The sequence below is a fragment of the Somniosus microcephalus genome, chromosome 10 (genome assembly GCF_052327205.1).
Source record: "Somniosus microcephalus isolate GS21.2 chromosome 10, FLI_Smic_1.0, whole genome shotgun sequence".
Taxonomy (NCBI): domain Eukaryota; kingdom Metazoa; phylum Chordata; class Chondrichthyes; order Squaliformes; family Somniosidae; genus Somniosus; species Somniosus microcephalus.
In genome coordinates, this window is record NC_140996.1 from 203,833,538 (window position 1) to 203,859,249 (window position 25,712).

The 25,712-nt window shown below is 43.1% G+C and overlaps 1 protein-coding gene across 2 annotated transcripts in view; it reads left to right on the forward strand.

The window, feature by feature from the left end:
• Positions 1-20,338, forward strand: part of LOC147112014 (proteasomal ATPase-associated factor 1-like) — a 38,132-nt gene extending 17,794 nt beyond the window's left edge. Inside the window, exons 5-12 of one of the 2 annotated variants that reach the window (XM_085999464.1) lie at positions 568-666; positions 1,425-1,575; positions 5,430-5,624; positions 8,122-8,213; positions 11,057-11,172; positions 16,744-16,826; positions 18,821-18,903; positions 19,855-20,338. In XM_085999464.1, coding sequence (XP_085855590.1) covers positions 568-666; positions 1,425-1,575; positions 5,430-5,624; positions 8,122-8,213; positions 11,057-11,172; positions 16,744-16,826; positions 18,821-18,903; positions 19,855-19,932 — 897 coding nt within the window. In that variant the 3' untranslated portion in view covers positions 19,933-20,338. Of the gene's footprint in view, positions 1-567; positions 667-1,424; positions 1,576-5,429; positions 5,625-8,121; positions 8,214-11,056; positions 11,173-15,640; positions 15,854-16,743; positions 16,829-18,820; positions 18,904-19,854 lie in introns of those variants that run through there. The other variant, XR_015079797.1, reaches the window with a different exon arrangement.
• Positions 20,339-25,712: the final 5,374 nt, after the last annotated feature.

Below are 25,712 nucleotides of genomic sequence, written 5' to 3' on the forward strand. Positions count from 1 at the left end.
ACCTCTCCACTTCTCTTTCCTCCTTTAAGACGCTCCTTAAAACCTACCTATTCGACCAAGCTTTTGGTCATCTGCCCAAACATCTCTTTATATGGCTCGGTGTCAATTTTTTTTGTTGATAATACTCCTGTGAAGCGCCTTGGGATATTTTATTACGTTAAAGGCACTATATAAATACAAGTTGTTGTTGACTTTCCTTCCCCTCTGTGCGGAAGCACCTGGCCTCTCCTTGGCGCCTCATCGTAGCACTGTGACCAAGATTAATAACTCGAAGGAGTGGAAGATTGAAGGTGTTCACCCGTAATTCATACTGTTTCTGAAAAATAATATTGTCATGCATGCTCCCAGTTGGTTGTGAGTGTTAGCGATTTATTTAAAATTTACATATGCATGTGTGTGTATCTTTTTAAGTTTTGAATTACATTGTGGGTTGGTGTAGAAAACCAGATTCTGTTGTTTGTGAAAAGAACACTGATTTTGTTGCACCTGATGTATCTTTCAAAAGAAAAAGTAGTGTATGGTGCCAGAATTAAATAGAGCGTTACCTCTTTTAACCTTGCCCTCCAGATAACCAGCATGGATGTTTCTAGTGGTGGAGGACTGGGAGTATCTTGCAGTACAGATGGAACAATGAGAATCTGGCAGGCCAACAATGGAGAACTGAGGGTTAGTGAGTCTTTATTTATTCTTCACTTTTTAATGTTACGGATGATTTGCAGTAAGTTCACAAAAAGAATCTTGTTCCAACAATTTTCATTTTCTTTCAATTCTGTAAGCTCTGGACCAAGTGGTGAACATTTTACAGGTTAAGGGTAGACTTTGATCAGCTTCCTTAGAAAGCTTGTGTGACCTTCTCATTCTGGTTCGAATTCTGAATCGCTGTTTGACGTTAAGCATCGTACCAAATTGATTGTGCGTTTTGAATAACTAAGAGAGCTTTGAGAGAAATTTCTACCTAAAAATGTTCAGTTTATATGGACAATAACAGATACCCAGGGGAGATTATAATGCCATAATCACATCAAAGGTTTCCCGTAACATCATAAGTGAGGAAACTGAAGCTCGACCAATTTATAACTGTTAATTGTGAAGCTTGAGATAAGATTACTGCCTTATAATCATTCCGATGTAGCCATTATAATTTGTTATAGTTAATCTATATTGTGCAAGTAATTGAATTACATTTTTGGTGCATTTGTTGTGGGTGCCAATGCAAATTGGACAGGCAGAATACTTCATCAGTAATGACAGCCATGCTAAAGGATTCACCGTATTATAACAATCACTGCAAGTTTATCGAGCGATCGTCAGAAGTTGATCTCTGAGAAATAACACAACCACCGTTACAAAGCATGTGCATATTTGTGTGTATGAATTGGAAGCATTATTCGTGTTTCTAATCGATTATTGATTTTAATTTTTAGAGAGAGCTGGTTGGCCACGTGTACGACGTGAATTGTTGTCGATTCTTTCCATCAGGCATTGTGGTTCTAAGTGGAGGAATGGATGCTCAGTTAAAGATCTGGTCTGTTGAAGATGGAAATTGTTCTGTAACTTTAAATGGACACAAAGGAGGTATACAGAACTATTAACAAAGTCTCATTGGAAACAAAAGAGTAACCATATGCTATTTTACATTGAGCAAAATGGATTCTGAAAAAATGTCCATTTAGACTATTGTACATGTTGCTACGTTGACTATTATAAAGTTTACTACAGGTTTAGATTTTTGAGCAAAATATACTGTTTATTGAAAACTAATTTTGGTTATATTCACCTACTGCTGCAGTTGTCTTTGTTTTTCCTTTCACCCCTCCAGAAACTGAGGGGGAAAAATTTGTGTGCGCCAACAGAATTGCCGGTGTCACTGGCAACTCGCGTTAACAGCCGCTGAAAATGGCCGCAGCACTACCGGTGAAAACTTTGCACTGGGGGTTGGTGATGTTGAGCACAGCGCTAACTCACCGTGCAATGCCCTCCTGGTGGCGTTAATGGAGGCCTCCAACCTGAAGTTCCCATTGGGAAAACAGTCGGCGTTGCAGCTTCTTGCAGCCTGTGGGAGCGAGGCTGTGGAGTTCGCAAGGCATTGTGGGCAATTAAAGGGGCAACGCATTCAGAACTAAAAAAAAGTTGCAATGCAGTGAAAAAATGTAGCTTTCAGCTCTTGCTGCCTTTCAATAAAAAATTAACATTAAAAAGAAGTCCCAAATGGAATTCTTCAGCACTTAAAGCTAAATTCCCTTCTGAACCTCAAAAAGTGGGAAAAGTGCTTCAGCACTAACACAAATGGCTCAGCAAGCCAGGGAAGAGGCACCCATAGTCTCGCATGCAGCATTCCAGCTTTGTGCAGGGGGCCAACACTGTAAGAGAGGTCCTTTACCTACAGGGGCCTACAGGCCCTCCAGAGAGAACAATGTGGGACTACATCACTGAGGTTGTCACTGCCAGCAGTGTCGCCCCCACCACCTGGTTCCAGTGCCCAAAGAAGCTTCATGACCTCAGACCAGTGGTCAAGGTCATTGAATGTCGTCAAAAGCCGTCTCCTACCAACTGCACCACTAGCCTTGCACACTGCTCAATGCATGACCCCCCCCCCCCCCCCCCATCCCCGACAGTCACTCACCTACCAACAATCTCTACCAATCACGAGACACATCTCCCATTCCTAGCCTCACCTTGCCCCACAGTGCTGGCCATTCTTGCCAGGGGCATGGCTGAGCCCCTGGCCAGCGGCGGGGCAGAAAGGATACAAGATACTGGTATCCTCATACGTTATCCTCCTTCTGGCATGCACCCTTTGCTTCCCCCCCCCCCCCCCCCCCCCCCGCTAACCACAAATCCACTCTTGTGCCTTCTTCATTTCACACACCCAAGAAATGCAGCCTGCCCAGCCAGTGGTTGGCCAAGAAGAGGGAGAGGAGAGTGAAGAAGAAGATGATTGATTTGACACTCCCAGCCACCAGCTCCTCAAGGTCGACCAGCAAGACCATTTGCAGTGTACTCCACTGAAAGTCAGCAGCCTTCCGCCAGCCATGCTGCAGCCACTGGGGTAGCACTGCGTGACATCAGTAGGATAGGTAAACACAAGACAGTCACTACATAGAAGATAGGAGCAGGAGTAGGCCATTCGGACCCTCGAGCCTGCTCTGCCATTTAATGAGATCATGGCTGATCATCCAAATTCAGTACCCTGTCCCTGCTTTCTCCCCATATCCCTTTAGCCTTAAGAAATATATCTAACTCCTTCTTGAATATATTTAATGAATTGGCCTCAACTGCTTTCTGTGGTAGAGAATTCCACAGGTTCACTACTCTCTGGGTGAAGAAATTCCTCCTCCTCTCTGTCCTAAATGGCTTACCCCTTATCCTTAGACTGTGACCCCTGGTTCTGGACTCCCCCGCCATCGGGAACATCCTTCTAGTCCTGTTAGAATTTTATAAGTTTTCATTCTTTCAAACTCCAGCGAATATAAGCCCAATCGACCCAATCTCTCCTCATACGTCATTCCTGCCATCCCAGGTATCAGTCTGGTGAATCTTCGCTGCACTCCCTCCATGGCAAGAACATCCTTTCTCAGATAAGGCGACCTAAGAGAATGCATAAGGATGATGAGTTGATTTCTTGATGTCATATCGGATGGATAGATGTATAAAGTTGGATTGGAAAGTTTGCTTTGTGGTGGCCTTTATTTCAGCATTGTGGTCAAGAGGACACTGTGATGGTCAGTAACAGAGGGGAAGGTAAGGTGTGGGACTAATGTTGAAAGGGGAATTGGGGTTGTGGTCACTGGGACCACAGGCGGATGATTCGATCCTGGATATCCCGGCCAGAAAGGGGCTGTCTGGATTGCATTCTTCCTTCAGCTTCCTCCTCCTGTTTCTTCCTCTTCCCTCTGCGAGCGGATGCTGTAAATCTGAAATTACAGCATAAAATGCTGGAAATATTGAGCTGGTTGGTCAGCATCTCGATCTGAGACGTAAACTCGGTTTCTCTCTCTATGGATGTTGCCTGACCTGATGAGAATTTCAGCATTTTCTGTCTTCTCAGAGGCCTTCCTTTACCATCCGAGGCCTTGCAAGCATTCAGCAGCACTCCCTACCCACTTAAAAAACTTCTAACATCTATTGCAGCAACCCACTACTTCAATAAAATTTAAAAAAACAGTCCAGAAGCTTAAATGCAAACTTACCTGAAAGATGTTTATGTCCCTTTAAGAGGTGCTGACAGCGCCTCTGTCAGTCTGCATGCATGCTAGGTTTACCCGGCGAGCTTAGGACCCAGCGCTGAACTTGGTGCTAGGGTCGAAGTTCGCAGTGGTGACGTTAAGTCGACGTTGCACACCGACTGACGTGACCACGCGCCATTTTTTTTCAGGCTGTAACCTCAGAACGTCAGCGCTACCGGGATGTCGGAAATGGCGGATGCCGCAGGACCCGCCACCAGCTGGCGGAAGAACGGCGGCCGCGCTTTCTTCACTTAATGCCACGCTAATGGGTGGCGCTAAGGTAGGGAATTTCCCTGAATGCTTCTCGCGAAGCTAATCTGGAACAGATCAAAAACTGATGAAACTCTTGGGCTTATGACTGGCTGATTGAGAGTCATCTTTTGAGTTGTTCCCCCAACCTTAATTCTCTTAATAAAAAAATAAAAAAAATCCTTCACTACTAGCAGCTTACTAATTGCAGATATAATTAATTAAGTTTTTATATATATATTTATCAAAGCCAAATTAAAGCTGCTTATCGTAAAGCCTTAACCATGATAATTACCCGTGCCCAATAAATTCCAAAATGAGGGTTAAACCCAAGAAAACTGTAAAAGTCATCGTTGCCGTTCTGCTGTGACACATGCAGTCACTTTTCATGTTTGTCACAAGGAGCACTTCTCTCCGTACCAATGGGCACAGCATCAGTGTACCGTACATCTTCAGTCTTCCATGTTAGGCTAAACAATGCACGTTAACTTTTTCTAGCCTAATATTTTATGAAGACGGTTGTAAGCTTTTATTATTTAAAGTAGCTTATTTGTACGTTCTAAAATTGTTTTGCTGATTAAATCCAAAGTTATCTGGTTACAAAGTTTTATTTTTGATCTACAAAGCATGTATTTGTTCACTGCTAACTTTTTTAAGCTTCAAAATAAACCCCCAAAATCATTCTCTTATTTATGGCAGTGAATAATGATAAAGAACAAAAAAAGTAGGCACTGACTGCATGTAATTCCAACATTAATGTTATGTTCAAGGACATCTCATTTTGCTTAGCTTTTTAAGTTGTCTTTTCCCTTCCATCCTGCAAAACCAAAGCATTTATGTCTGACGTTCTGTTAATCAATACTGAAAATGTTTTTGTGTTTACAGACTGCATTAATGTTAAAGGAAAATGTTTGTTTAAAGTTGGATTTCCTTTTTTAAATTTGATTTTTTAAGGTATTCTTGATACAGCAATTATAGAACGTGGACGAAATGTCATCTCAAGCTCCAGGGATGGAACAGCAAGATTGTGGGACTGTGGCATGTCCACTTGCCTTGCAGTTCTAGCAGATTGTGGGACTCCCATTAATGGCTGTTCAATTGGTGTTGCTGAAAACACAGTGAATTTGGGTTCTCCTGAGCAACCACCAAGTAAGTAAACTGTTGAAATAGACTGTTGCAAGCCCCCCAACAACTGAGTTTATCCAGTAAGTATTTGAAGCATACAGGCCAGGCAGATCCTTGTTTCATTCCCCAGTTTGTGTTGTTACATGACCTCAGCTGGGGCAATGGTAGGGGTACAATAATTGTCCATGGGGTGGGGGCACTGGGTTAGAGAGGGGAGAATCCCCCAGCATTGCTGCTTCTGCTCACTATCCAATGACTATTGCTGTCCTGAGTTGAGCCTAGCTTAATACAGACCATAGCACAGCTTCCATTTGTTAACTTAATTTTGCCAACTATGGAAAGAAAAAGTTTGTAAACTGTAAATTTTTTATGAAAGGCTAGTATGCTATATGCATCAGCATATGAATTTAGGAACTGTACTGCAATCTCCTTTTTAATCCATCATATACAATCATAATGCAGTACAACTTTATTGATCATTTCTCAGTCATTCATTTCTCTCTCTTCCACTTTCTCTGATGCTTTCCCTTGTTTTTTCACTGGCTGTCGGTGTGTATTTGTGGACACTGGAGACATTGAGTATACTTAAGATCTTGGCGTTACAAGTTAAGAAGTTACTCTATTGAGTTTACTATAGTTGTAGGTGAAGAAATATTTTATGAAGCATTTCTGTTAATACTTGTAAGGGTAGTTTACTAATGTATGGACAAAGATTTACACTAGTAATTGGCAGCCATGCCTTCAGCTGCTTAGGCACTACACTCTGGAATTTCGTGCCTACGCCCCTCTGCCTTTCCACCTTCCTCTCTTTTAAAGCCCTCCATAAAACCCAGCTATTTGACCAAGCTATTGGTCACCCCTCATAATATCTCCCTCTTTGGCTTGCCGTCCATTTATTTCTGATTATGCCTCTGTGAAGCACCTTGGGATATTTTTCTACTTTAAAGGTGCAATGTGCAAGTTGTTGTTGTAGTTCATTGCTTACAAAATGTTGCCATTCTTCCAGGTTCCATGGCTCTTCCACTGAAGTTATGGCAAATGAGTAGGAGAACCCCTGTGGAAATCCAACCACATTACTTTTATTATACCTACTAGTGGGTTTGCAGTATTTATTTAAGTTGCAAGTACTTATTTTCTGCAATGTTCAAATTAGCCATTTGTAATTAATTATTAGTTTGTATTTTCAGTGTAATAGATGCCAACATTGGGCAAATCCTAAGGGTGAGATTTGTGATTGCAAGTCAGCCACATATTGCCTCAAGCAAAAATCTTTTCTATCTCTCTACTCCGGTGCCAGAGTCAGTATGGAGATGAGCTGGATAGCATTGTGGTAGTGATTGAATTCAGTTGTCTTGGTGCTGTCTCCTGAGGCAGAAGATCATTTTCAGTCTGAGCTGATAGTCTGCCTTTATAGATAAAAACATAGGCCCACAGTTGGGATGGGATGGCTGATTTTTACATTTTTTTTCTTCTGGTTCTCTACCAAAGTTGGTCTTCTAGCCAGGTTAAGGTGAGTTCTCCAACTCTGAACCTCACTTTAAAAAAAAATATATATAGTACCTGTACTGTCCTTTTTTCCATAGAACAGCCCTAATAAAAAAATACATTTTAAAGTCAACTGCTATACAACACTGCGCTCCTGTTTTTATAGTCTATGAGCCCACCTCCCTATTGATTCTTCTGAATCTGGTGGTTGATGCACTTAGTTCTGCTTCTCCTCTTCATGTGCTTGCAGTGCTAATAGCCCTGATTGACGTCTCTGTACATTTGGAGGCGTGAACTCGCGTAGGAATGGGAGCTCCCGCCTCCCAGTATACAGAGACAGCAATCAGGATCATTAGCCCTGGGAGTACATAAATAGAAGGAGCCAGGCTTGTCCAGAGCACAACAAAAAACTGAATTGCAGAATGTGATCCCAAAACACTAATAAAAAAATCCTGAAATCCAATGTAATAAAAATGAACTTAATTTATTCTGTCAGCTTGAAGCAGCGGCCTTGATCATAGGCCTTTATTCAGGACTGTGTTTCAGTTGTACGAGGTTTTTGATTCGTCAATCTTTTATGGGGCTGTCAGCTTTTTAAAAAGACGTTCATTAGCTTTAGTGCGATTTGTAGGCTGGCATGTATGCAGTTCCACAGTGGCAGGGTGAAAACTCTCATGATGCATCACACGCACGCACGCACACACACACACTTACTTTGCCAATTCCAATATACAGGCCCAATTAACATTTGCAACCCAAATTGTTATAAACGCCTTTTCTAGCTGTATATATCCGTGTGAAGAGGAAAAATGGCAGATGAAATCTGTGTGAAGAAAGTATTTGCATCGTGTGGTCAATATTGTCATATTTGCTGAGTACTAAATGCTAGCTTTCAAAAAAAAGTTGAGGAATTTTGAATATGAAATCACATACACATCGATATAATTAAATTATATAGATGTGTATATGATTTCATGTTCAAAATAACATTCCCCCACATTGTACATTATTTTAAAAACAAATTATGTGCTTACAGGTGAACGTGAAATAGGGACTGAGGGGAAATTGTTACTTTTAGCCCGTGAAGACAGAAAACTGCAAAGCATTGGACTGCTCAGCAGGCAACCAGTAAGTGCTTTTTATTGTTTGGAAGATTGTGTGGCTGTTGCCCGCTAACCTTGTATGTTAATCTGCTAACATAGATTCAGATTGAGCATACAGTAATGAAATGGGGAAAAAACTTGAATTTATAATACGCCATTCATGACCTCAGGACGTCCCAAAGCGCTTTACAGCCAGTCAAGTACTTTTGAAGTGTAGTCACTGTTGTAACGTAGGGAACGCAGCAGCCAATTTGCACACAGCAAGGTGCCACAAACTGCAATGAGGTAATAACCAGATCATCTGTTTTAGTGACGTTGGTTGAGGGATAAATATTTGATTACTGAAAATGCCTTTCGCTTTTGAGTTATGCATGAACCAGTTTTCTTATTTTTTTAATTTAAGGATTTTCACAAGTATTTCCAAATCAAGCACCCAATTAGGGTAAAACCAAGAACACCGTAAACATGATACAAATGGCCTCCTTCTGTGCTGTATCGTTCCATGATTTAATGAAGTGAGCAGAAGCTAATAGAAATATGATATAGTTTAAATTATGGGAATAATCTACATTATGAAAATATCTCACACGTTCCAGTGAGGGATATGGAACAAAAGTGATTATAACTCCTCATAACATGTATCTATTTAAGTACTACACAGAGACAGAAAGTGTATGGGTCTGTGCAAGAATAAAGGCCTTTTTGCTATATTCTGTACTGCTGAAACTATTTTTATTTATGTGCGCTTTAAACTATTGATTTGCAATATTAAATTTCTGCAAGATAGTTTTTAAGTCTTAATGTAAGAACATAAGAAGTAAGAGCAGGAGTAGGTCTTACGGCCCCTCGAGCCTGCTCCGCCATTTAATAAGATCATGGCTGATCATCGACCTCAACTCCACTTTCCTGCCCGACCTTCATATCCCTTGATTCCCCTCGAGTCCAAAAATCTATCTCAGCCTTGAATATACTCAAAGATTCTGCATTCACAGCCCTCTGGGGCAGAGAATTCCAAAGATTCACAACCCTCTGAGTGAAGACATTCCTCCTCATCTCAGTCTTAAATGGCTTACCCTTTATCCTGAGACTATGCCCCCTAGTTCTAGACACTCCAGCCAGGGGAAACAACCTCTCAGCATCTACCCTGTCAATCCCCTTCAGAATCTTGTATGTTTCAATTAGATCATCTCTCATTCTTCTAAACGCCAGAGAGTATAGGCCCATTCTACACAATCTCTCATCATAGGACAGCCCTCTCATCCCAGGAATCAATCTAGTGAACCTTCGTTGCACCGCCTCCAAGGCAAGTATATCCTTCGTTAGATAAGGAGACCAAAACTGTGCACAGTACTCCAGCTGTGGTCTCACCAAGGCCCTGGTACAATTGTAGCAAGACTTCCTTATACTCCAACCCCCTTGCAATAAAGGCCAACATGCCATTTGCCTTCCTTATTGCTTGCTGTACCTGCATGCTAGCTTTCTGTGTTTCTTGCACGAGGACACCCAAATCTCTGGACACCAACATTTGAAAGTTTCTCACCATTTAAAAAAATATTCTGTTTTTCTATTCTTCCTACCAGAGTGAATAACCTCACATTTCCCTACATTATACTCCATCTGCCACCTTACTGCCCACTCACTTAGTCTATCTATATCCCTTTGCAGACTCTGTGTTCTCCTCACAGCTTACTGTCCCACCTAGCTTTGTATCATCAGCAAACTTGGATATATTACACTCGATCCCTTCATTTAAGTCATTAATATAGATTGTGAATAGCTGAGGCCCCAACACAGGTCCTTGAGGCACCCCACTAGTTACAGCCTGCCGACTTGAAAATGACCCGTTTATCCCTACTCTCTGTTTTCTGTCCGTTAACCAATCCTCTATCCATGCTACTAAATTACCCCCAACTCCATGAGCCCTAATCTTGTGTAATAATCTTTTATGTGGCACCTTACCGAATGCCGTTTGGAAATCCAAATATACTACATCCACTGGTTCCCCTTTATCTACCCTGCTAGTTACATCCTCAAAAAACTTGTCAAACATGATTTCCCTTTCATAAAACCATGTTGACTCTGCCTCATGTTATGATTTTCTAAGTGACTTGATACCACTTCCTTAACAATGGTTTCCAGCATTTTCCCGATGACTGATGTCAGGCTAATTGGCCTGTAGTTCCCTGTTTTTTCTCTCCCTCCTTTCTTAAATAGCGGTGTTACATTTGTGACCTTCCACTCCGCTGGGACCTCTCCAGAATCTAGGGAATTTTGAAGATCAAAACCAATGCACCCACTATCTTTTCAGCCACCTCTTTTAGAACCCTAGGATGTAGGCCGTCAGGTCCAGGGGATTTGTCGGCTTTTAGTCCCATTAGTTTCTAACTTAAATTAATATGTACATCACACTGCCACAGACCACCATAGTGCACATGCTCAGATATGAATGCTTCGTGCCAATTTGTGAAGTGGTTTAAATATAGTTTAAACTGGTAGTTTATTTGCCAGAAGTTGTTGTTTCCTAAGGGAAATTATATTTGATGGTTAAGTCAAGCTGCCAACTTCCATTTGTCTCTAAGGAGTCCTTTTGGTCAGGGAATGGTGTGGGAGGGCTTAAAAAGAATGACCTTTTTCTTTTTGCAAAAAGGGAGAGGAGCCGATAAAACAAAAGATATCTGGTGTATGGTGAGGCACTCTTCTGCGGTTGAAATTGGCTTTGTTTTGGGGGCACTGTCGAGTGTCAGCATAATGCCTGATCTGGCATCTTTTAAAATCTGGAAATGGCATCAAATGCCTCAAAGTCCTAACATTTTCAGTGTGAAAGAATGCAGATAAATCTGACAATTCTCTTGTGTTGTGAATTTTCAGATATTTATGTTTGAGGGATCCGATGCTTTCAACTGCTGTACATTCCTTTCAAGTACATACATCCTTGCAGGGACACAGGATGGTAACATTTATCAGTTGGATGTTCGAAACACAAAGTAAGTATGCTGTGTGACAGAACATTAAATTAATCTGGTGATTAACCTGGATGTTCCCTTTTTTTAGTGATTGTGTTGTCGGCAAATGGTGGGAAGTGGCGTTCCACAAGGATTGGTGCTGGACCATCGGTGTTCACTATTTACATAAACGATTTGGACTTGTTAATCAGAAGTACAGTTTCAAAATTTGTGGATGACACCAAATTGGGGGGTGTAGTTAATACAGAGGAGGACAGCGACAAAATACTGGAAAACTTAGTAAACTTGCGGAAGGGGCATGTAATTGGCAAATTAACTTCAATATAGATAAGTGTGAGGTAATACATTTCAGTAGGAAGAATAAGGAGGCCACATGCTCCTTGGAAAATAAGTGTCTTCATGGGGTAGAGGAACAGAGGGATCTGGGGGTGCACATACACAATCATTAAAAGTAGTGACGCAGGCCAATAAGGCCATAAAAAAGCAAACCATGCACTTAGAATCATAGAATGGTTACAGCACAGAAGGAGGCCATTCGGCCCATTGAGCCCATGCCAGCTTTCTGCAAGAGCACTTCAGCTAGTCCCACTCCCCTGCCCTTTCCCTGTAGCCCTGCAAAATTTTTTCCTTCAGGTACTTATCCAATTCCCTTTTGCAAGCTACGATTGAGTCTGTCTCCACCACCCTTTCAGGCAGTGCATTCCAGATCCTAACCACTCGCTGTGTAAAAAAGTTTTTCCTCATGTCGCCTTTGGTTCTTTTGCCAATCACCTTAAATCTGTGTCCTCTGGTTCGTGACCCTTCCGTCAATGGGAACAGTTTCTCTATCTACTCTGTCTAGCCCCCTCATGAATTTGAATACCTCTATCAAATCTCCTCTTGACCTTCTCTGCTCTAAGGAGAACAATCCCAGCTTCTCTAGTCTATCCATGTAACTGAAGTCCCTCATCCCTGGAATCATTCTCGCAAAGCTTTTCTGCACCCTTACATCTTTCCTAAAGTGCGGTGCCCAGAATTGGACACAATACTCCCGTTGAGGCCGAAACAGTGTTTTATAAAGGTTCCTCAGAACTTCCTTGCTTTTGTACCCTATGCCTCTGTTTATGAAGCCCAGGATCCCGTATGCTTTTTTTTAACCACTTTCTCAACCTGCCCTGCCACTTTCAACGATTTGTGCACATATACCCCCAGGTCTCTCTGTTCATGCACCCCCTTTAGGATTGTATCCTTTAGTTTATATTGCCTCTCCTCGTTCTTCCTACAAAAATGTATCACTTCGCACTTTTCTGCATTAAATTTCATCTGCCACGTGTCCGCCCATTTCACCAGCCTGTCTGTCTTGAAGACTATCACTATCCACCTCACTGTTGACTATACTTCCAAGTTTTGTGTGATCTGCAAATTTTGAAATTGTGCCCTGTACTCCTAAGTGCAAGTCATTAATATATATCAAGAAACGCAGTGGTCCTAGTACCAACCCCTGGGGAACACCACTGTATACCTTCCTCCAGTCCGAAAAACAACCGTTCACCACTACTCTTTGTTTCCTGTCACTTAGCCAATTTCGTAGCCATGCTGCCACTGTCTTTTATTCCATGGGCTTCAACTTTGCTGGCAAGCCTATTGTTTGGCACTTTATCAGACGCCTTTTGGAAGCCCATATACACCACGTCAACCCCATTGCCCTCATCAACCCTCTCTGTCACCTCATTAAAATACTTGGATCAAGTTAGTTAAACACGATTTGCCTTTAACAAATCCGTGCTGGCTTTCCTTAATTAATCCACACTTGTCCAAGTGATTGTTAACTTTGTCCCTGATAATCATTTCTAAAAGCTTCCCCACTACCGAGGTTAAACTGACTGGCCTGTAGTTGCTGGGTTTATCCATAAACCATTTTTTTGAACAAGGCTGTAAATTTGCAATTCTTCAGTCCTCTGGCACCAACCCCATATCTAAGGAAGATTATGGCCAGTACCTCTGCGATTTCCTCCTTAACCTCCCTCAGCATCCTAGGATGCATCCCAACTTTAAGGACAGACAGCCTTTCTAGTACCTCCTCTTTATCAATTACTATCTCATCCAGTATCTCCACTAACTCCTCTTTCACTATGACTTTGACAGCATCTTCCTTGGTGAAGACAGATGCAAAGCAGCCATGCCCCCTGCCTCCATGCGTAGGTCTCCTTTTTGGTCCCTAATTGGCCCCACCCATTTATTATTTATATGCCTATAGTAGACTTTTGAATTTCCTTTTATGTTAGCTGCCAAACTATTCTCGTACTCTCTCTTTGCCCCTCTTATTTTCTTTTTCACTTCCCTTCTGAACTTTCTATATTCAGCCTGATTCTCACTTGTATTCTCAACCTGACATCTGTCATACACACTCTTTTTCTGCTTCATCTTACTCTCTCTCTCTCTTTTGTCATCCAGGGAGCTCTGGCTTTAGTTGCCCTACCATTCCCCCTCATGAGAATGTACCGCGACTGTACCTGAACCATTTCCTCTTTAAAGGCAGCCCATTGTTCTATTACAGTTTTGCCTACCAATCTTTGATTCCAATTTACACAGGCCAGATACGTTCTCAACCCACTGAAATTTGCCTTCCTCCAATTAAGTATTTTTACTTTAGATTGCTTCCTGTCCTTTTCCAAAGCTAGTCTAACCCTTATGATACTATGATCACTGTTCCCTAAATGCTCCCCTACTGACACTTGCTCCAGTTAACCCACCTCATTCCCCAGACCAGATCCAGCAATGCCTCTTTCCTTGTTGGGCCAGAAACGTACTGATCAAGAACGTGCTTGGGTTCATTTCTAAAGGGATAGAATTGAAAAGCAGAGAAGTTGGGCTAAACTTGTATAGAACTTTGGTTAGACCACACTTGGCGTAATGTGAACCATTCTGATCGCCGTATTATAAGAAAGATATAGAGGCACTGGAAAAAGTGCAAAAAAGATTTACTAGAATGATATCCGAACTGAGAGATTATACCTATCAGCAAAGATAGAACAGGCTGGGGCTCTTTTCTCTAGAAAAGAGAAGACCTGATAGAGGTCTTCAAGATTATGTTATGAAAGGGTTTAATAGAGTAGATGTTTCCACTTAAGGGTGAGACCAGAACTAGCGGCCATAAATATAAGATAGTCACTACTAAATCCAATAGGGAATTCAGGAGAAACTTCTTTACCCAGAGGGTGGTTTGAATGTGGAACTCGCTACCACAGGGAGTAGTTGAGACGACTAGCATAGATGCATTCAAGGAAGCTAGATAAGCACATGAGGGAGAAAGGAATAGAAGGTTATGTTAATGGGGTTAGATGAAATGGGATGGGAAGAGTCTCATGTTGGACTGAGTGGCCTGTTTCTGTGCTGTAAACACTGCAATACTTTGTAATTAATTGGTGTAAACTTGCACTACTCCATTTTATGTAAGAAAAGGTATTGACTTCCTGTGTAAATTAGTTAACTTTTGTTCTTTTTACTTAAAAAATAAAGCAAATATCCTGAAATTTGGTTCTTTAGCATAAATCAGATGGGGGTTGGACAAAATTCCTTTGGGAAAGAATTAAATTCTAGTAAGGTTTTTATTTCTGTTTTGTGTTGTGCAATCAATAAATCTTAGCTGCTGTGTAATACATTGGTCAAATGCCATGTAATTGGTCAGATCATCTCCGAATGTGGCATTTTCATTGTCTCTGGGTCTTTTTATTGTAAGTTACAGTATGAGCAGCAAATCATTAGACATGTTAAGTGTAAAAATTCCCAGGCTTTGTAATGAGATGTCCCACCACAACAAATCACTTGCCCTCGTAATCTGTTGTTTTTAACGGAACTATTTGCAATTCAATAACAACAGTTTGTATTTATAGAGCGCCCTTATCATAAGAATTCACAAATAGATGGAGAAAGGACGCTCAACCAGAAGGGAGATTAGCTTGGTCAAAGTCGTGCCCCGTGAGATTTTTAAAGATGGAAAGAGAGTCAGAGAGGTTCAGATAAGGAGTTCCAGAGAGTAGCACTGAGACCACTGAATGCTCTGCTACTGATGGTGGGACGAAGGGAGAGGTGATACACAGAAGGCTGGAGGCAGAGGATTGGAGCATTTGGGAGGAGGTAGAGTGACCATGGAGGGATTTATAGGGGAAAGATGAGGATTTCAAATGGGATATGGTAGGGAACCAGGAGCAAATGTATGTCAGCGAGGACAGGGGAAATGAGTTACTGTAGAAAAAGAAAGAAAGACTTGCATTTATATAGCGCCTTTCACGGCCACCAGACGTCTCAAAGCGATTTACAGCCAATGAAGTACTTCTTGATGTGTAGTCACTGTTATAATGTGGGAAACGCGGCAGCCAATTTGCGCACAGCAATCTCCCACAAACAGCAATGTGATAATGACCAGATAATCTGTTTTTGTTATGTTGGTTGAGGGATAAATATTGGCCCAGGACACCAGGGATAACTCCCCTGCTCTCCTTCGAAATAGTGCCATGGGATCTTTTACGTCCACCTGAGAGAGCAGACAGAGCCTCGGTTTAACGTCTCGTCCGAACGACGGCACCTCTGACGGTACAGCACTCCCTCAGCACTGTACTGGAAAGGATACCTGCAACAGAAGTCGAGTTTGGAGGTGACCAAGGCATAGAGAAAGATCTCTGTAGAAAACGGGTTGCAAGCAGGCAATGTTGTATAGGTGGAAGTAAGTGGTCTTGATAACCAATATAATGTAGGGATTAAAGTCAGCTCATTGTGGAACAGAATGCGAAGATTACCAATGGCGGGGGCCAAAGCTTTGTTCTTGCCAATGTTGAGCTGGAGGAATTTGTGACTTACCCAAGACTTGGTGTCTGACAGTAATTAGATATTTGAGGGGTCAAGAGAGATGCTGGAGAGGTAGAGATGAGTGTCATCAGCATACTTGTGAAAGCTGACCCCGTGCCTACAGATGATGTTGCTGCAGGGCAACATGTAGTTAAAGAAGAAGAGAGTGCAGAGGATAGATCCTTGGGTGACAGTGTGAAGGAGAGCAGAAAATACATTGCTGGAGATGCACTCTGATGGGTGTGAATGAAACCATGCTAGGTCAGTCCCATGGAGTAGGAAAACCGAGACCTTTAAAGGAGGATAGCATGGTCAACAACTGTATCGAACACTGCAAAGAGGAGGGATAAAGTTCCAGATCACAGTTGCAGAAGAAGTCATTCATGCCTTTTGGTTGGTGCTGTGAGAAGGATGAAAGCAGTACTGTGAATTTCAGTAGAGGTGGACATGGAGCTGGGAGGAGGACATTGGAGAGGAAAAGGAGGTTGCATGTGGGACAGATGGCTTGAAAGTGAGTTTTTTAGGGGAGGTAACCATACAGATTTTGATGGGGAGAGGAAACGTTCTTGAGGAAAGGAAACCATGAACTATTCTGGCTAATGTGAGGGTCAGGAAGGGGAGTTGAGTGGTCAACAGTTGAATTTCATAACTTTACAGCAGACAGAAAATAGTGCTTACTGGAGAGACCCTAATGCATCACAGTCTCCTGGTGAGCGCGTTTACATTTTACAGTGGTAGGAATAAGCTCAATTTATTTTGTTTTTGCAGAGTTCCTCTACAGATTATCCATCGATCAGGTGCCCCAGTGCTTTCCTTGTTGCCCTGTAGAGATGGCTTTATGGCTAGCCATGGTAAGATAGCATTTGTTTCTCATTTGCATATGTGTTCTTTACACATGCATGCGCGCACACACACACACATTACAAGAAAGGTTGCTCTACCTTAACAAATGTGATCATATTAGAAATATATTACAGTCAAATACTGAAAAATAATCAACAGAAAATACCGGAAATACACAGCAAGTCCATCAGCCTCCGAAAAGGGAAAAGGTGGGTTAATGTTTCGGGTATAGACTCCCTCTCCATGACCTGTATGGAAAATAATAATTTGCACTTTCTCCATCTACATTATGTCCCACTTTCAGTGGTACACTTTGAGGGGAGAACACATTTCTCTTTGCCATCCCCCATCACCCTGCGCCGCCTCCTTCCCCCCCAAACAAGTGAAGTACTCAACTTCTCTTGGCTTTCCAGAAACCCTCAGCACAGAAGGTAGCTGAGTGTGGATGATGGTTCTGGGAATGACCATAGACATTCCTGAATGAGAATCCAGTACTGTTCAAGCTATTCTCTATTGTTTTCTCTCCCTCGAAGTGTGCTTTATTTGCTGACTTGAAAATGTTGGTAATGTAAAGCAGGTCGGACAACATCTAAAAATAACAAGAAGTTAGTGTTTCCAGTGGGAGCCTTCATCAGAACCCACAATTCACATATAAACGTTCATGATGAATGGATAATAACGAGGAAAGTTAACTATCTCCAAACCTGAACAGCAAACTCCTAACATGGGGACGCTGCGAATCTACATGAAAAGAAAAATGAAAGCAACCAAAAAGGGGCTGGAGAACCAAAGAAAGGGGAGTCACAGAAATCACAGAAACCTCACAGTACAGATAGAGGCCATTTTGGCCCATCGAGCCTGCACCGACACATATCCCTCCCGATCCCCGTAACCCCTACACCAACACATATCCCACCCTATCCCCGTAACCCCACGTATTTAATCCCCCCTAACACCTAAGGGTCAATTTTTTTTTTATCATAGCCAATCAACCTAACCCGCACATCTTTGGACTGTGGGAGGAAACCGGAGCACCCGGAGGAAACCCACGCAAACACGGGGAGAATGTGCAAACTCCACACAGACAGTCACCCGAGGCCGGATTCGAACCCGGGTCCCTGGCGCTGTGAGGCAACAGTGCTAACCACTATGCCACCGTTAAATGGTGGAGTGGCATCTAATTATAGGAAGCTAGACAAACTGATGCTTCTCATCAAAGGCATGATAATGCATTTCATCAAGGAAAAAAAACTCTCTTTTATACATCTCCCTCTCCTTTTATTTAAATGTTATGTTTTCCAGCTTTGGGTAGTCTGTACTGTATATCCACTGTCATTGCTGCTCTGTGACAGGCAGGGGGCAGAGTTTGAGCAGATGACTGCTTGCTCCCTCACCTGTGGATCTGATATTTTGGATCGATTGAGTGGCTCAGCTGAAAACTGACCAAATTCATCCCAACAATGGAGGCATGTTGATCATAGATAGCCAAGAGACCTTCCAGCTGGGTGTCATCATGCTCAGGAAAGCATAATGAAGACTATGGAAAAGAAAAAAAGGGCAATATCCAGGATTCATGTTTCTGATAACTATTTATTGACTCTTGTTGGTAGGTGGATGACCGGTGGGAACAGGAATAGGCTTGTATTCATGTAATGCCCCTCCAGTGGAATAGCCTGCTGACACTCACCGACTAGGCTTGTACATAACTCACGACTGCTTAGGTGAAGTACTGGAGTGTATCTAGCACCAGTGGATCTGTGCCCCCCCCCCCCCCCCCCCCCCCCCCCCCAAGAATCAGCATCTTCAGAAGAAGAATGGAGAAAAATAGAGGGGAAAAAAATTATCTCGAATAAGGAGTTAAAACATTTTAAATATGCAATAATGTGGCTTGTTTATTGGAGCATGGCTATAACGTACACAGTCAATTCTGCTGAAACTAGCAGACGTAACCTGCAGCCAAACATTTGAAACTATCTGATTTGTAACTACCTTATTCTTTCAGGTGATGGAAGTTGTTACATTATTCAACAAGATCAGGATTATGTCATTGAATTTACAGGGCCTGACTGTGACCCAGTTTACAAGGTAACCAAAACAACGATGGCTCGTATTTGTATCAGCTGTGTTTGATTGTTACAGGCATGAACATCATAAAAAATTAATTTCTTTGAGCTAGATTTTCCAACCTTTGACTATGAATGGTTGGAAAATTTAATCTGCACATTCTTATCAATAATGCATTGAATGTGTAATTTTATATCCAGCATTGAGTATGACATATGTCCTCAGAAGTTCTTGCAGTAAGGAAGTTTTATTTATTTTTAATTATAAGAGTGTGAAGTTGGAGTTTCAATCAGTTCCAGGGAGTGATGGGCCATGAATTTGTATCTGTAATTTTTTTCTATAAGTATCTGTTTTCAGTTTCTTCAGAAGTGGATGCCAAAAATTATTATTTTGGAGTTAAGATTTTCAACTAAATATAATGAAATTATTGTTGGGCAAGTTAAAGTTGTAGTAGAATACAGGAAAACCTCAATTTACCGGCACCTAAATAACCGGAAATCTCTGTTAACCGGCAAAATTCAGGAGTTGGTTCAAGTAAGTTTTACTTCATATTAGTGGCAGGGTCTGTGGCTGTGTAACTGGGGTTCCTGCACTTGTTACTAAGCAACAGGGACGCTTGGTCTGTGGCCGGAGTTCGTGCACCTGTTGCTAAGCAACAGGGAAGCCTGGATTTGTTGCTGTGTACGGAGCTCTCGTACCTTTTAACTATACCTCTCTGTAATCCGGACTTTTTGATAAACCGGCGTCACGTCGGTGCCGGATAATAAAGAGTTTCCTGTATGTCTAATAACGTAGCACCTGCATACTGTGCATAACTGTTTGTGCTCCAGTTATCGGTTCACGTAAGGATTAATGGGAATGGGACAGCTAGTTGTGGTTCAGCCATTCAGTGGTTCCTCTGTGCTACAATACCTTGTTCTAGATATCCTCCCATTGCTTGGTGTACTAACCTCTCTATACATTGAATTTCAGGTAGTTTTGTGGGAGAAGTTTGCCTACACGTGCTCCAGAGACAGCATTGTGCGGAAGTACCAACTGCTGAATTTCTGAACCCCTTATAGAATTGTTCACGAGGAGGGTACTTCAGTTAAGGAACTGCAGTCTCACTTTAGTCTTTCAATTGCCATTATTGTAAGTGCAACACAACAAAAACCACCTTTGGTGGCAAACAATTTAGAGGCTTGGGAGTGCAGGCCATTTCACAGTGTCTGAGAATTGCTCTTTGTCACTTGTATTAGACTCATCAGCGTATACAAGGGGATGGATTCCACAAAATCAATTAAATGAAGCAACTACTTTGTAATAATTACATTGTGTCAGTTATTAGGAATTATTTTTTAACAGGATGGTAAAATCACGTTATGCTTTCTATTCTTTTAAATTCTGCAATGAAACAATAGAGTTTAGTCCAAGGAATGAACTGTCATTACTGAGAAAAATAAAAGCTGTTCTACAATTCTGTTTTGGCTTTTTATTTAAAATAAGAACACTTCTAGCTATACTGCAAATTTAAGTTGGCTAGGAATCGATGTTGCTTTGATACATTTCTTAGTCTTTTTTATTTTTGACTTGTAGTTACATCTTGTATATCATCTTTTTTCCATGAGAAATGGGTCCAATTCAGTTAATTTTTCCTTGAATCTTGAAATAATTCTTCCTGCTCCTCCCTACCCTCTCCTTAATGTCCCTTTTGAAGGCAAGGTGCCTAGAATTGCTCACTACATTACAATTATAGTGTCACCAATGAATTTCAAGCATTAAAATAATCTGTCTTTATTTGTAATCAAATTCTATGAAAATGTGTTCCAGTCCTTCATTAGCGTCGTGGACAGTATCCCTTTGTTGACTGGATACTTTCAATGGTTGATATCAAATTCAAATGTTTTTCCACCATAACAGTTCAGGCCCATCTATTATGTATATATTGCATCTTTCTTGCGCTAGTGTGCATTACACTACTTTTATTCCCATATCAAATTCTGTCTGACTTTCCTAGCATATCTACTACTTAATAAAGTGTAGGAGAAGTAGTCATACATCCCACTGTCGATGTAAAAAAATATATTTATCAAAATACACCGTGACAATATAAAAATAAATCAAATTTCTAACCTCACTTAAGATCCATCACTTCGAGTCTCCTACCTGCTCTAGTGATGTCACTGATAGGCAGGAGCCACCTGTATCCTGAATGGGGAAAAGAATCAGCACCTTAATAAGACCTCTGTTAAAATACTGGGCTCCACACTATAGGAAAGATTACATAGAATGTACAACACAGAAACAGGCCATTTGGCCCCACTGGTCCATGCTGGTGTTTATGCTCCACACGAGCCGCCTCCCACCCTACTTCATCTAACCCTATCAAGATATCCTTCTTTTCCTTTCTCCCTCGTGTGTTTATCTAGCTTCCCCTTAAATGCATTTATGCTATTTGTCTCAACTATTCCCTGTGGTAGCGAGTTTCACATTCTAACTACTCTCTGGGCAAGAAGTTTCTCCTGAATTCCCTGTTGGATTTATTAGTGACTATCTTGTATTTCTGGCCCCTAGTTTTGGTCTCTCCACTAGTGGAAGCATCTTCCCTACATCTGCCCCATCAAATCCTTTCAGAATCTTAAGGACCTCTTATCAGGTCACCCCTCAGCCTTCCCTTTTCTAAAGATCTTTCCTGATGGGTATAACTTTTCAGTTCTAGTATCATCCGTGTAAATATTTTTTGCATCTTCACCAGTGTCCCTATATCCCTTTTATAATATGGAGACCAGAACTGTGCACAGTACTCCAAGTGTGGTCTAACTAAGGTTCTACATAAGTTTTAGATAACCTCTCTGCTTTTCAATTCTATCCCTCTAGAAATGAACCCAAGTGCTTTGTTTGCTTTTTTATGGCCTTATTAACTTGTGTTACTACATTGTGATTTGTACATCTGTAGCCCGAGATCCCATTGCTCCTCTACCCCATTCAGATTCTTCTTTTCCAAAGAGTATGTGGCCTCCTCATTCTTCCTACCAAAATACTCCACCTCACACTTATCTATATTGAAATTAATTTGTCAGTTGAGACTTTGGAGAAGGTACAACACAGATTCACCAGGATGCTGCCTGGTATGAAGAAGTATAAATACAAAGAAAGCTCCTTTTAGAACAGTAAGAATGAAACCAGATTTACCACCCGGCATCGACCTCTGCACTGGCTATGGACACGGCAACGGCACACCCAGCCCAGTTGACCCTGCAAAGACCTCCTCACAAACATCTGGGGACTTGTGCCAAAATTGGCAGAGCTGTCGCACAGACTAGTCAAGCAACAGCCTGACATAGTCATACTCTCAGAATCATACCTTTCAGCCAATGTCCCAAACTCCTCCCATCACCATCCCTGGGTATGTCCTGTCCCACGGGCAGGACAGACCCACCAGGGGTGGCGGCACAGTGGTATAGAGTCAGGAAGGAGTGGCCCTGGGAGTCCTCAACATTGACTGACCCCATGAAGTCTCATGGCTTCAGGTCAAGCATGGGTAAGGAAACCTGCTGATTACCACCTACTGCCCTCCCTCAGCTGATGAATCACTCCTCCATGTTGAACACCACTTGGAAGAAGCACGGAGAGTAGCAAGGGCACAGAATGTACTTTGGGTGGGGGACTTCAATGTCCATCACCAAGAGTGGTCGGTAGCACCAATACTGACTGAGCTGGCCGAGTCCTGAAGGACATAGCTGCCAGTTTGGGCCTGCGACAGGTGGTGAGAGAAGCGACAGGTGGTGAGAGAACCAACATGAGGGAAAAACTTACTTGACCTCGTCCTCACCAATCCACCTGCCGCAGATGCATCTGTGACAGTATTGGTGGCAGTGACCACCGCACAGTTATTGTAGAGACGAAGTCCTGACTTCACACTGAGGACACCTTCCATTGTGTTGTGTGCCATTACCACCGTGCTAAATGGGATAGATTCAGAACAGATCTAGCAACTCCAAACTGGGCATCGTAAGGTGTTGTGGGCCATCAGCAGAAGAATTGTATTCCACGACAATCTGTTACCTCATGGCCCGGCATATCCCTCACTCCACCATTACCATCAAGGCAGGGGGCCAACCCTGGTTCAATCAGGAGTGTAGAAAAGCATGCCAGAAGCAGCACCAGGCGTAGCTAAAAATGAGGTGCCAACCTGGGAAGCTGCAACACATGACTACATGCATGCTTAAAAAGCGGAAGCAGCATGCTATAGACAGGGCTAAGCGATCCTACAATCAACGGATCAGATCAAAGCTCTACAGTCCTGCCACATCCAGTCCTGAACGGTGGTAGACCATTAAACAACTAATGGGAGGAGGAGGCTCCATGAATATCCCCATCCTCAATGATGGTGGAGCCCAGCACGTGAGTGCAAAAGGCAAGGCTGAAGTGTTTGCAACCATCTTCAGCCAGAAGTGCTAAGTGGATAATCCATATCAGCCTCCTCCAGAGATCCCCACCATCACAGAAGCCAGTCATCAGCCAATTCGATTAACTACATGTGATATCAAAAAACAGCTGAGCGCACTGGATACAGCAAAGGCTATCATGCTGAAGACTTGTGCTTCAGAACTAGCCGTGCCTCCAGCCAAGCTGTTCCAGTACAGCTACAACACTGGCATCTATCCGACAATGTGGGAAACTGCCCAGGTATGTCCTGTCCACAAAAAGCAGGACAAATCCAATCCGGCCAATTACTGCCCCATCAGTCTACTCTCGATCGTCAGCAAAGTGATGGAAGGTGTCATCAAAGGTGCTATCAAGCAGCACTTACTCAACAATAACCTGCTCACTGATGCCCAGTTTGGGTTCCGCCAAGACCACTCGGCTCCCGACCTCATTACAGCCTAGGTCCAAACATGGACAAAGGAGCTGAATTACAGAGGTGAGGTGAGAGTAACTGCCCTTGACATCAAGGCAGCATTTGACCGGGTGTGGCATCAAGGAGCCCTAGTAAAACTGAAGTCAATGGGAATCGGGGTGGGGGGAAACTCTCCACTGGCTAGAGTCATACCTAGCACAAAGGAAGATGGTTGTGGTTGAAGGTCAATCATCACAGCCCCAGGACAACGCTGCAGGAGTCCCTCAGGGCAGTGTCCTGGGCCCAACCATCTTCAGCTGCTTCATCAATGACCTTCCCGCCAACATAAGGTCAGAAATGGGGATGTTCGCTGATGACTGCACAGTGTTCAACGCCATTCACAACTCCTCAGATAATGAAGCAGTCCATGCCCGCATGCAACAAGAACTGGATGACGTTCAGACTTAGGCTGATATGTGGCAGGTAACATTCGCGCCACACATGTGCCAGGCAATGACTACCTCCAACAAGCGAGAGTCTAACCACCACCTCTTGACATTCAACAGCATTACCATCGCCGAATCCCCCAACATCGACATCCTGGGGGTCACCATTGGCCAGAAACTTAACTGGACCAGCCACATAAATACTGTGGCAGCAAGAGCAGGTATAGGTATTAAGAGCAGGCTAGGTATTCTGCGGCGAGTGCCTCACCTCCTGACTCCCCAAAGCCTTTCCACCATCTACAAGGCACAAGAAAGGAGTGTGATGGAATACTCTCCACTTGCCTGGATGAGTGCAGCTCCAACAACACTCGAGAAGCTCGACACCATCCAGGACAAAACAGCCCACTTGATTGGCACCCCATCCACCACCTTGAACATTAACTCCCTCCACCACTAGTGTACCATGGCTGCAAGATGCACTGAAGCAACTCGCCAAGGCTTCTTCAGCAGCACCTCCCAAACCCACGACCTCTACCACCTAGAAGGACAAAGGCAGCAGGCGCATGGGAACACCACCACCTCCAAGTCCCCCTCCAAGTCACACACCATTCTGACCTGGAAATCTATCGCCGATCCTTCATCGTCGCTGGGTCAGAATCCTGGAACTCCCTACCTAACAGCACTGTGGGAGTACCTTCACCACACGGACTGCAGCAGTTGAAGAAGGTGGCACAACTTCCCTTCTCAAGGGCAATTAGGGATGGGCAATAAATGCTGGCCTTGTCAGCGACGCCCACATCCCATGAACGAATAAAAAAAATGCAGATTACGGGGCAGTATGATAGAAATGTTTTAAATTATGAAAGAATGGGACAGGGTTGTGTGTGTACCTTTAAGAGAAGAACTGATTTTATACTGCAGTACCGGCAGTGACCACACCTGTATAAAAAGCCATAGCAGGCTTCTGTACTTCAGTCTTAAGTTACCCTCTGTTCAGTAAATACCTGTTATTATTGTTCTCCTGCAGTCCGTGTATTATTGATACTCGGACACTACACTGGCGACAAGCAGGTTCGAACTCACCTGCAGTACTGCATCACCTCACGGGGATCTTTCCCTGAGAAGAAGCTTCTTGGAGGTCGAAGTCAGAGCAACGGGCGTCGACCGCGCGCAACCGCCCAAGGATCCATCGGAGTTCGGAGAATTGCGGGGGAGGCTGTGGAGAGCTGGGCTTGGCTCCCAAGGTGTTCCAGTAAATCGTGCTGGTAGCAGGTAGTGCGCTGACCCTTCCGGACTGCGGCGGGCTCGAGCTCGATCGAGCGGCTCTGCAAAGGGGCCGTGCAGCGTCGTCGGGAGGAAAAGAGAGAGAGAGAGGGTGGAGCGCACAGGGCGCGGTCGGTGCTCAAGAACCGGGCAGCGTAGAGAAAATAAAATGAGGGGAAGGAAAAGTGAGATGCGCCGAAGCCGCGGGTCGCCGCCATTACCCTGTAGAACGCTAGGAGCAGCGTGGCAGCAAAGGGAAGAAGGAAACGCGGGAGGTGCCATTTTATTCCATTGGGGAAGAA